This window comes from Petaurus breviceps, unplaced genomic scaffold (genome assembly GCF_028583685.1).
Source record: "Petaurus breviceps papuanus isolate PSGF00001 unplaced genomic scaffold, PetGlider_PUasm1.0 38, whole genome shotgun sequence".
In the NCBI taxonomy this organism is placed as follows: Eukaryota; Metazoa; Chordata; class Mammalia; order Diprotodontia; family Petauridae; genus Petaurus; species Petaurus breviceps.
In genome coordinates this window covers 23,945,448-23,957,502 of record NW_027186304.1, presented here as the reverse complement: position 1 = coordinate 23,957,502, position 12,055 = coordinate 23,945,448, and the positions used below count along the sequence as shown (strand labels likewise).

Genomic DNA, 12,055 nt, shown 5'->3' with positions numbered 1-12,055 from the left:
TTCCTAATTTCTGTATCTTATTTCTAAAATCTAGCTCAGGGCACTGTGTTTTCTGACCTTCTCAGTCCCTGAGCTTGGTTCCCTGGGTTCAGAAATCTCTTTCATCTGATGGATAATCTTTATTTAAAAAAAAAATGTTGGATGCTTACTTCCTCTGGCACCCATTCCCTCTTCCTTTTAATACCCCTGTCTGCAACACACTCCAAACCCCCAGAATTGCTTTTCTAACATTTACTTGACAAAAATTCAGAACTGATAAACCACAGTAAATGAGAAGTGTATAAAAATGCCAACTGCCCAATCCCTGGCTGAATGCTACATAAACTTCCCAAAATAATCTTTTAAATTCCCTGGACCTAGCTCAGCTTCTAGGATTTCCTGCAGGTCAATTGTTGTGCTCTGCCTCTGTGTGAATACTGTCTTTTATTGGCAAACATAGTAGAGTGGCTTGCCATTTCCTTCTTCATTGGATTAAGGCAAATAAAGGCTTAGTGAGTCGCCCAGGATCACACAGCTAGTAAGTGTCTAAGGACATACGTGAACTCAGGGCTTCTGCCTGCACAGCCAGCACCCTTATCCACTGAGCCACCTCGCAGCCTCCTGCCTTTTCCCCTCCTGAGGACCTACAGCACAACGAAACCTGTACTGGCATTTCTCACTCGTTTGTTCCTATTTTCAAATCCTAGGCTTGCCTTCAGGTATTCATTGGTTATGAAATTCCCTTTTCTCTTATTTAAGGAAAAATCCAAGCTATAAAAGTGTTCCCATCCCCTCCAAAATCAGAACTCTTCAGGTCCACTCCCAGAAGCCAAAGTGCAAAAGGAAAGCACCTCATTGGTCTGAAAGGGAAGCTGGTTTCCACTTCAGTTCTGTGGAGCCAAGGCTTGTTTCCATTCTTAGCTTCGATTGGGTTTTTTTAAATACAGAAGTGAAATTTATGTGTTAGCCTCCAAGTCATAATGAAAGCCTTTCTTCTTTAAGAACTTAATAAGTACTTTGAGACGCACCAACGGGAGGAACACACATTCCTCCTCTCTCGGACATTAGGCTCCACGCAAGCTCTTCGGCGAGTCCGTCCGCGAGACTGCGGGGAGGGAGGGGCTGCCACTCCCGTTACCGCGCATTTGCACTAGGCGCCTCCGGTCCTCGGTGACCTTGAGCCCACCTCACTAGAGCCCTCCCTGCGGTGCGCAGCCCGCCCGCCGCATCGCCCTCCCGAGGCGTCGGGAGCGGCTACGGTGACGCGCCCGAGCCCTTCCGTTCGGCGGTCGGGATAGGTGTCGAGAGCGCGCACGCTGTGCGTTCCGGGCTCGTGCCCGCGGACTTCGGACTCAGCTCGGGGAAGCCGAAGAATCTGAGCCGCCATGTTCCTCTGCTCGTCACTCCGGGCGGGGGCCGCCGGTCTCGTCGCCCACTGGGTAAGGAGGCTCGGGATGGATTCTTGCACAGCCGCCGCCCGTCCTCTACCCTCTCTTCATTTTGGGCGCTGGGCGGGCCTGCAAGCCGGGCAGGGACGCCGCGGCCTTGCTTTGCTCCCGGGGGTGGCCGGCGCGGGGGGAGCGTCGGCCGCCGGCTGGCCGCCTTTAACTCGGGGCAGCAGCGGAGGCGCCCCAAGGAACCCGCTTTCCCCCGTGCGGTGAGGGAGTCTTTTTGGGGGGTTCATGTAACGTTGACCCCCGAACGTGTGCCCGAGAGACCATCCGTCCGCGGCGGAGGCTCACGGTGCAGCCCACGCCCGCCGTGCTCCCTCGTGCCCATAGGGGGCGTCCTAGCCGCGCGTCTCCTTGTGCTTCCGAACGTGGGTGACCTTGTGTCGTCGTCCTGGAGAATCCTCGTGGAGCTGGCGGGGGCGGGGGGGGGTCACTTTATCCGCAGGAGGACTGGCGAGAGCCATAGGTCACAGCCACGCGCCACATCCTTCAAGACAGGGGAGGCCTCCCTGGTCACCCGGCTGTTTGCAGATGCCAGAGCTCCGTTTCTTGATGTAGTCCTTGGGCCCGTATTAGCTGTGCATCCCTATAGCTGAGCCACTGAGCCGGGGTCACCACGGCCAAGGGGACAGTCTGATATCTGGAGACAGACACGTTAGACCGGAAGGCAGCCAATGACTACAAGGTAGAGGCAGGCGCATTTCACTCGAGCCCAAGGAATAATAACAATTGGGGCTTTCTGAAACGGAAATAGGCTATTTCTTGAAAGGTGATAAGTTCCCTGTTACTGCCAGTGCTCATGCTCCTTGCTTTTCTGTCAGGAATGATGTAGAAAGAATGAATGATGCAGTTTGGACTAGACAGCCTCTAATGTTCTGTGTCATTTAAGATACTGTTAACTTGTCAGATTGAAACTGCTTCCTTCAAACACTTAATTCTCTAATAATAGTCAGAGGAGAAGTGTTTAACTTGGCTGGGTGAAAGCCAATATATTTTGTAAACTTTTGAATCTCTAATCTGTTACAGTTATTTGAGGGAGTCAGTATGTGGGCAAAAGACAAGCCGTTTATGTAATTCCAATGGTTCCTAAACAAAACAAAACTGAATTATGGAATTGGAGCGGGTGGGTGTTTGTTACGAACTGCAAACTGGCTTAAAAAACAGACAGACTAGGATAAAGGAACACTTATCTGAGTGAAGAAATGTTAGGATCTCTGGGGATCAGTTTTGGGAGCAACTTTGACATTTTATAAATGATCTTGGAGGGTGGAGGTGGAAATATGAAATCTCCATATTTGTAGATGATACTAAGCTCTTTCAGTTAGAGAAATGATGCATAGCTTATGGGACCACAACAGAATTATCTCATACAGCTGTGTGAGTGGGCAGAAAAGTAAGGAGGAGGGCAGAGTAGTAAGTCTAGGGGAAAATAAGAATTATGCTCATAGACGTCAGATTTAGAGCTAAAATTTGCAGCCCAGGCAAGGGAACTGTAAATTGTCATCAGTTCCCTGAAGAAGCCAGCCATATTAATTTCAGCTTTCATGTATCTATATTTACCATTTTACTAAATTTGACAAAACATTTTAAAGCACCCCCTATCTACCAAGAAAGCATTGTAGTAGGTGCCAGGAATACAAATAAAAAACCTAAAATACCCTGCTCTAAAAGAGCTTATGTTCAGAAGGGATACCATTTGCAGGCAAATTAACACAAAGCAGCTTCTAGAACAGAGTGCATTTTTAAAAGCAGGGGAGTCCAATCAGTCAAGGCTTTGTATAGGAGATGGCATCTTAAACTGAGCCTTAAAGGAAGCCAGGGACTCTGAGATATAGGTGAAAGAAGAGTACATTCAAGATACGAAGAATTACTTGTGTAAAGGCATAGAGGTGTGAGATAGAATGTCATGTCACTAGCTGGCCAGTTTTGACTGAACAGAATTTGTGAAGGGAAATAAAATGAAATAGAAGTGGGAAATTAAGTGACAGCCAGATTGTGGAGGTCTTTAAATGGTAGGCTGACAATTTAACATTTTTATCTTAGAAGTGTTAGGGAGCCATTGAAGGTTTTTTTGGTTTTTGTAGTAGAGGGCTTCACGTGGTCAGATTTGTGTTTTAGGAATATCAATATGGTGGTTTTGTGGAGGATGGTCTGGAAAGGGATAAGGAACTAGGGACCAATTTGGAGTCCTCTGCTATAATCCGGATGAGAGGTGATAAGGGTCTATATTGATGTGATGGCTGTGTGAATGGAGGGGTGGAGATACGGTTAAACTACCTGGAGTAATACCAAACAAAATTTGGGATTTAATTGACGGAGAGTTCAAGGAAGTCTAAGAGTCCAGAATGATTCCAAGGTTTTGAAGCCGGATGACTAGAAGGATTGATCATACCATAGATAAAAAATGGGGAAATTTGAAGGAGAGATAGGTTTTTGAGGAAAATTAATTCCATTTTTGATATATTGAGTTTGCAATACATGTGGGACATAAAGGTAGAGATTTCTAGCAGGCAGTTGCTAATACAAGAGTAGAGTTCAAGAGAGAGATTAAGGCTGGTATATAGATCTGAGAGTCTTCTACATAGAGATGATTATTAAACAAAAATTAAATGTGACCTCATGAGATCACCAAAAGAGGGAATGGAGAGCCCACTGCTGAGCCTTAGTCCCACCCATACTTAATGGCAGTAGGAGACCAAACTAGGAAGGGAGGCTGAGGAGAAATGAGGCTGGTAATAAGAGGACCAGTAAAAATCAAGAGAGTGTCCAGGATGAGGGGATGTTTGAGAACAGTAACAACTGAGAAAAGGGGTTTTAGATTTAGAATTTGAAATTTTTTGGTGACATTGAAGGGAGCAGTTTCAGTGCAGTGGTTGATTCAGAAGTCAGATTGCAAGGAATTGAGAAGTGAATTAGAGGAGAAGATGGGTGTATGAAGTCTTGAGTCCAAACAATCCTTTCTAGAAGTTTGGCTGGGAAAAGGAGAAGCATGATAGCACAGTAGTTTGATGGACTAGCAGGATCAAGTGATGGAGATCTGTGTATGCTTATATCTGGCAGAGTGGGGGCCAATGGATAAGGAGTGGAGAAGCGTGTGGTAGAGAGGATGAAAAAGGGATAGAGGTGGGCACAGCAGGAGTTAGGATGAGAGGGCGAGGGATTCATAGAGTGGTAATGGCTGAATTGGTCAACCAGAGGGTCAAAACTAGATTGGGGGAGAGAAGGGAAGCCAGAACAGGGATGATTGACAGGGTGGGGTGGTGGAAGAACAGGAGGTCACAATGAGTTTGAAACTTAAGTTTAGGATGGATGAGGCAGAAGGAGATATTGAAGGATAAGAGATTATAGATAGAAAAAAAGAATTCCAGGCTTCTGTTTTATAGATGTGGAGCAATTATGAATAATTACTACAGCAAGAGAAGACAGGACAACATGGACTTTATGGTTACAAAGCTCTTGAGATACATTATTCAGTTTTCAATCTTAATACCCCATGGATTTAAGTAATAATATCCTTCCTTTTATAAAAGAATTATCTGGAGTTCACAGGTCATATAGCTATTGGCAGGCATTTGTAGTATAATGGGGAAAATGCCTATATTTAGAGTCAGGACCTGGTTTTAAATTCTCGATTTGCTATTAATCTTTGACTGCTGGTGGGTTTATTTCGATTTAGTTTGCAGCTGTAAAATGAAGGGTTTGGATTGAATGATATATATCCTTCCAGCTCAGACACTTATGATCTCTTTAAGGTGTTTGGATACAGGAGATAATTGGAACAGACATAATTTGGGATCAGAATCTTGGTCAGTCCATAGTTCTTTCCACTATATCCTATAGTTCTAAAAGAAGAAGTCATTGTGTTAGACTATTTTCTTTCCTTACCTCAGGTATTTATGAGTTCAGTAATTATCAGGAGGGTATTGGAAATAAAACCATAATACTAACATTAATAAGTACTATAGCCAAGCACTGTGTCCCACATAAGGGATGAAAGACACAAATGAAACAAGGAGCTTACATTGTACTTATGTGCGTGTACAATTGTGCGTGTTTACCCATCTAACCAAATACAAAATGTATACAAAATAATTTCAGGGAGAGAGTGCCCTAACAGGTGAGAAAGGTCTCATATAGAGGCTGTCTCTTGAGCTGAGCTTTGAAGGAAGCTACCTCACAAAAGCATAAATAAAGAGGTAGTGCATTGCTCTGTGCAGAGGCCTGTAGGCAGGAAATGAAATGGCATGCATGAGGAACAGTGAGAGCTATTTGACTAGAAAGTAGAATGTGAGAAGGGAAGTACCCTGTAATGAGCCTGAAAAGCCAGCGTGGAGTCAGGTGGTGAAAGGATTTAAATTCTTAACTGAGGAGCTTATATTTTATTAACTTGATGCAGATTTTGAGCAGGGAATAGCTTGGTCAGATTTGTGCTTTAGGAATACAGCAGGGGGGTGAGTGGAAGATGAATTAGAGTGTCAGCCTTGACGTCTGGAAGGTACTCTGGGCAAGTCATTTAACCCTAATTTTTAGCCTCAGTTAAAATGGAGATAATAGCACCTACCTCAGGATTATTTTGAGAATCAAATGAGAGAATATATCATGTGCTTTGCAAACCTTAAAGGCTATGTTAGCGTGTTATATTTATTATTATTAGAGAAGGGAGGAAATCAATTAAGAGACTTGCAGTCATCTAAGCAAGAGGGGATGAGAACCTCAATAGAAGTCAAATTCTGTAGTTTTCTTAACTTGCATGGCTAACCTCTTTGAGAAGGCCATCTATTTTCAAAACCTCCTCTTTATTCTTACTCTCCTCTTAACTTTGTTTTCAGACCTCTGACCTCATCACTCAGTTGAAACTGTTCTGGCCAAAGTTACCAGTGAATTCTTAATTGCCAACTCTAATGGCCTTTTCTCAATTCACCCTCTTTACACTCCCTTCTCTCTGGGTTTATGTGACACTGTCCTCTCCTTTACTCCGACCTAACCAACTCTTTCTCCGACCTAACCAACTCTTTCTCCCTCTCCCTTGCAGCTTAGTCTTCCAAGTCTTGCTTCCTAACCATGGGTGTCCAAGCCACTGTCCCAGGACTCTGTATACTCCTGTTCTTAAGGTTCTGATCAGTTCGTATGCATTCAGTTAGCCTCTCTATGCCTTTGAGTCTCAAATCTCTGTAGCTAACCCTGATTTCCCTCCTTACCTTTATTCTCACATCTCCAACGACCAGTTGGTTCTCTCTAACTGGATGACTTATAGACAGACATCAGATTCGGTAGGTGTCATCCCCAATTCCTTAGTACTTTAATCTTTCATATTCAACTCTCACTGTTTCTGCTTCTGTAATCTCTTTCACATATGCTGCCTTCTCTCCTCTGACACTGCCACCGTTCTGGTCCAAGTGGTCCTCCTGTCACACCTGGACTATTGAAATAGCCTACTGGTTAGTCTCCCTCCCTCATGTCTCTTCCCATTCCAGTCCATTTTCCACTCAGCTGTCAAATTGATTGTCCTGAGACAAAGGTCTGACCAGATCACTGCCTATTCCATAAATTCCAATGGTTCCCTTTCACCTTTGGGATCAAATATAAAATCATGTTTGACCTTCAGAGCCCTTCCTATCTTTCCACCTTCCTTGCTTTTCCTCAAACATAGCATTCCATCTCCTGACTTAGGACATTTTCTTTCTTTTTGTTATTTTTTTGTTTTTGCTTTTTGGAGGGGGGAAGGCAGGGAAATTGGGGTTGTGACTTGCCCAAGGTCACATGGCCAGCAAGTGTTAAGTGTCTGAGGTCGCATTTGAACTCAGGTCCTCCTGACTCTAGGATTGGTGCTCTATTCACTGTGCCACCTAGCTGCCAAATTTTCTTTCTTTTTTTAAAAAAATGTTTCTTTTTGCTTTTCATTTATTTTCATAAGATTTTGAGTTCCAAATTTTCCTTCCTCCCTTTTATCCCTCCACCCCCAAAAAGCCATGTGTTCTGATATAAGCTATATATAACCATTCATATTAAATATATTGTCACATTAGTCAAGAAGAATTAGGACCTATGGGAGGAACCACGAGAGAAGAGAAACAAAAAAGAGCAAATAGTATATTTCTGCATTCAGACTCCATAGTTCTTTTTCTGGATGTGAACAGCATTTTCCATCATGAGTGTTTTAGAGTTGTCTTAGTTCCTTGCAATTGCTGAGAAGAGCTAAGTCTATCAGTTAGTCACTGTACAATATTGCCGTTGTTCTGGTTCTGCTCATTTCACTTAGCATCAGTTCATAGAAGTCTTTCCAGGTTTTTCTGAAGTCATTTCTTATATGTATTCCATTACATAATAGTATTCCATTACATTAATATACCACAAGTTGTTCAGCCATTCCCCAATTGATGGGCATCCCCTCAATTTCCCATTCTTGACCACCACAAAAAAAGAGCTGCTATAAATATTTTTTGTATATGTGGGTCTTTATCCCATTTTTATGATCGCTTTGGGATACAGACCTAGGCATGGTATTGCTGGGTCAAAGGGTATGCACAATTTTATAGCCCTTTGGGCATAGTTCCAAATTGCTCTTCAGAATGGTTGGATCAGGGGCTGCCAGGTGGTGCAGTGAATAGAGCACCGGCCCTGGAGTCAAGAGGACCCGAGTTCAAATGTGGCCTCAAGACACTTAACACTAGCCGTGTGACCTTGGGAAAGTCACTTAACCCCATTTGCCCTGCCTTCCCCCTCCAAAAAAAAAAAAGAAAGAAAACCCCAGACTGGTTGGATCAGTTCACAACTCCACCAACAATGCATTAGTGTTCCAGTTTTTCCACATCTTCTCCAGCATTTATGATTTTCCTTTTTTTATCATGTTAGCCATTCTCATAGGTATGATGTGGTTCCTCAGAGTTGTTTTGATTTGCATTTCCCTAATCAGTAGTGATTTAGAGCATTTTTTCATATGACTATAGATAACTTTAATTTCTTCATCTGAAAACTGCCAGTTCATACTCGTTGCCCATTTATCAATTGGAAAATGACCTCTATTCTTATAAATTTGACTCAGTTCTCTATATATTTTAGAAATGAGACCTTTTTCAGGGATACCGGTTGTAAAAATTGTATCCCAGCTTTCTGCTTCCCTTCTAATCTTGGTTGCATTGGCTTTGTGCAAAAAATTTTCAATTTATAATGTAAAAACAATTATCCATTTTGCATTTCATAATGTTCTCTGTCTCTTGTTTAGTCATAAATTCTTCCATTCTCCATAAATGACAGGTAAAGTATTCTTTGCTCTCCTGGTTTGCTTATGGTATCAGCCTTTACATCTAAATCTTGTACCCATTTTAACTTTATCTTAGTATATGGTGTAAGATGTTGGTCTGTGCCTAGTTTCTGCCTTATTATTTTCCAGTTTTCCCAGCAGATTTTGTTAAATAGTGAGTTCTTATCCCAGAAAGTGGAGTCTTTGGGTTTATCAAACAGGAGATTGCTGTAGTCATCGACTAATGTGACTTAGGACATTTTCACTGGTTGTCCCCCACGTCTGTAATTCTCTCCTCACTTCATCTACTGATTTCTTGGACTTCTTTCATTTTTTAGCTAAATCCCACCTTGTGCAGAAAGCTTTCCCTGACCTCCCTTAACCCTAGTGCTCACTGCTCCCTCTGGTTGTTTCCATTTTGTTTTGTGTATATGTCTTGCTTGTACATTATTGTTTGCTTGTTGTATCCCCCATTAAAACTGAGCTCCATGAAACCAGTGACTGTACTGCCTTTCCTCATATCCCCAGTGCACAGTGCCTGACCCATAACAGGTACTTAGTAAATGTGTATTGACTAACTGGAAAGATGGTGGTGTGATTGACAGAAATAGAGAAATAACAGAAAAGGGTGGGTTTTGAGGGAAAGATAATGCGTTCTGTTTTGGACATACTGAGTTTTAGCTGCTTATGCAGTTATAAATATCTACTAGACAATTGCTAATGTGGGATTAGAGCTCTGAGGGGACTGTAGGACTGAATAAATACTTTGGGGAGGAATCTGTATAAAGATAATTGAGTCCCTGGGAGCTGATGAGATCACTCAGAAATGATGGCTACAGAGAAGAGGATCTAATAAATTCAGGGTGCGGTGGGCTGTGGGTGATGATCAAGCAGAGGAGCCCAAGAAGAAACATCAGGGAAGAAAAGGGTTCCAAAATGTGACACAATTTTATAGGGTAGAAGTAATGTCGGGTACTGAATACCAGGCAAGAAAAATAAAGACTGAGGAATGCTACTATGGCGATTAAGAAAGGAATCATTCCTGACTGAAGAGAGCAGTTTCAGCTGAGTGATGAGGTTAGAAGCCAGACTGCAGGACATTGAGATTAAGAGAGTAAAGGAAGGCCATAGCATTTTCTATACATTTGACTGAATAGAGGGAGGTCCAACATGAGAACTCAAGAGGCAGCATGGACCTGGAGTAAGGAATACTTTGATTCAAACCCTGCTTCTAACAATTGTTAGCTATAGCAAATCACTTAAATTTTCTGAACCTTAGTTTCCCCATCTGTAAAATGAAGGGGTTGGTCTCATGACCTCTGAGGTCCCTTCCAGCCCTACATCTGTGATCCTATGACCCATGTAGGGGTGACAAGAGGAACAGAATGGGGATAGGATCTAGGATACAAATGAGAGTTAACTTTGGCAAAAAGAAGGGCAATCTCTATTAGAAACTGAAGGAGAGAATGGGGGATGATGTCAAAGGCTTTTGAGATGTAGAATAGGAAAGGAGGTAATGGTGAATGATATCTATTTTACTCAATAAAGTGAAATGTACTGTGCCAAAAATATTAAACATAGTTCTTACTGCACCTTAAAAAATTATGAAGCTAGAAAAGGAGAAATAAAATAAAGCTAGACCAAAGAGATTAGGATTCAAATTCTGGGAACACGAAAATTGATGAAGATGAAGTTATGGACTAAGTAAAAACAGTTTAGAAGATAACCCATAATGCTTGAAAGTGATTATCATAGAACAAATAAAAGGAAATACTACTTTATAATGTGAACAGTGAGATTTATTTTTTTTTTAAAGCAATTCGGGTTAAGTAACTTGCCCAAGGTTACATGGCCAGTTTTTTTGTGTGGGTGTTAAGTATCTAAGGCCAGAACCGATCCTGGGTCCTTCAGACTCTGGGGCTGGTGCTCTTACTGCGCCACCTAGCTACTCCTATTGAGATTTATTTATGGATAAAGATAATTATATTCATGGCATGATTCTTAACCTTTTAGGTTTTGAGGAAGTGCCCCAAGCATCCTTTGATACCACTCCCAGATAGATTACTGTTGGATCATTGGTCTTACATAGAATGCTGTTTATTGTAGTATTGTGTTTATTAGTATTTTGAATATGATTCTGAAAAGCCACATGCTGTACATATTTGAGGCAAAGATTTGGGTGCAGTGTATCCTAAAGAAGCAAATGCAGTATTTAGCCTGTAAAGTGCAATGTGATCATGGTTTACTGAAGATACAGTGCAACTGTAAGTTCCATTTTGTACCCTTTTTTTTTTTTTTGCTTTTTGGAGAGCAATAGGGGTTAAGTGACTTGCCCAAGGTCACATGGCTAGTTTTTGTGTTAAGTGTCTGAGGTCGGATTTGAACTCAGATCCTCCTGACTCCAAGGCCAGTGCTCTATTCATTTTGCCACCTAGCTGCCCCTGTACCCTTATTTCTGACCTTCTATGAATAAAGGTGGGATTCTTCGTGGAGGTCATTCATTACCTAAAAGAAGAGTTCCTTGACTTTGTAGATAAAAGAGGTAAATAAGTTTCAATTAATCAAAGATCAATCTTTCAATAAGTTTACTATATGCTTACTAGGTTTAAAATACTACTGTAAGTGCTAGGGATAAAGAGATAAAAATAAAAAAAATCCTCAAGAAACTTGTATTTGAATGGGAAGAGAAAACGAGTACACATAAATTTATACAGAACCTATACAAAAGTGAATATTAGTTAGCTTTGGGAGGGGGTTCCTCAGCAGTTATGGGGACCAGGAGTTTTTTCAAGAACAGGCTTGAAGGAAACCCAGGGGTTCCAATAGGTAGAAGGGAGAAGGAAATCCATTCCAGTTTAGGGACAACCAGGACAAAAGCTTGGACATGGAACATCATTTGTTTTGTTTTGTTAATTAAATAATTTATTTTTAATTTAAATATACAGTTAGAAAGGAAAAATATATTAACTTAAATATTAAAACCTGAATACAAAATAAAAGGAAAAAAAAGCATTGCCATGTGCACAGCAGAACTTGAGAGGATTCAAAATACACAGCAATAAATTTCCATTTCAAGAAAAGCTACCGTGTTTCCCCGATAATAAGACACTGTCTTATTAATTTTTTGGACAGAAAAACACCAGAGGGCTTATTTTCAGGGGAAGGCTTATTTTAATGAACATTGACAGCAATTTTAATAAACAGGTAAATGTGAACAAAAAAATGTACCTTTAATAATGAATTCAATAAAGAACAGGCTCACTGCTGCAGCTCTGATTGGATGCAGCTCGGAGCGCGGTGTACGTTTCACGGGGGGGGGGGGAGACGGCACAAAAAGGGGGGGGACCGTAATGTAGCGTGTAGCGCAGGGGATCACCTTCACTAC

The 12,055-nt window shown here is 41.8% G+C and overlaps 1 protein-coding gene across 1 annotated transcript in view; it reads left to right on the top strand.

Annotated features, from left to right (window-relative positions):
• Positions 1-1,264: 1,264 nt before the first annotated feature.
• NDUFV2 (NADH:ubiquinone oxidoreductase core subunit V2) overlaps positions 1,265-12,055 on the top strand; it is a 41,336-nt gene continuing 30,545 nt past the window's right edge. Inside the window, exon 1 of the mRNA XM_069099661.1 lies at positions 1,265-1,418. Within this exon, the coding sequence (XP_068955762.1) occupies positions 1,365-1,418 (54 nt within the window). The 5' untranslated portion in view covers positions 1,265-1,364. The remainder of the gene's footprint in view (positions 1,419-12,055) is intronic.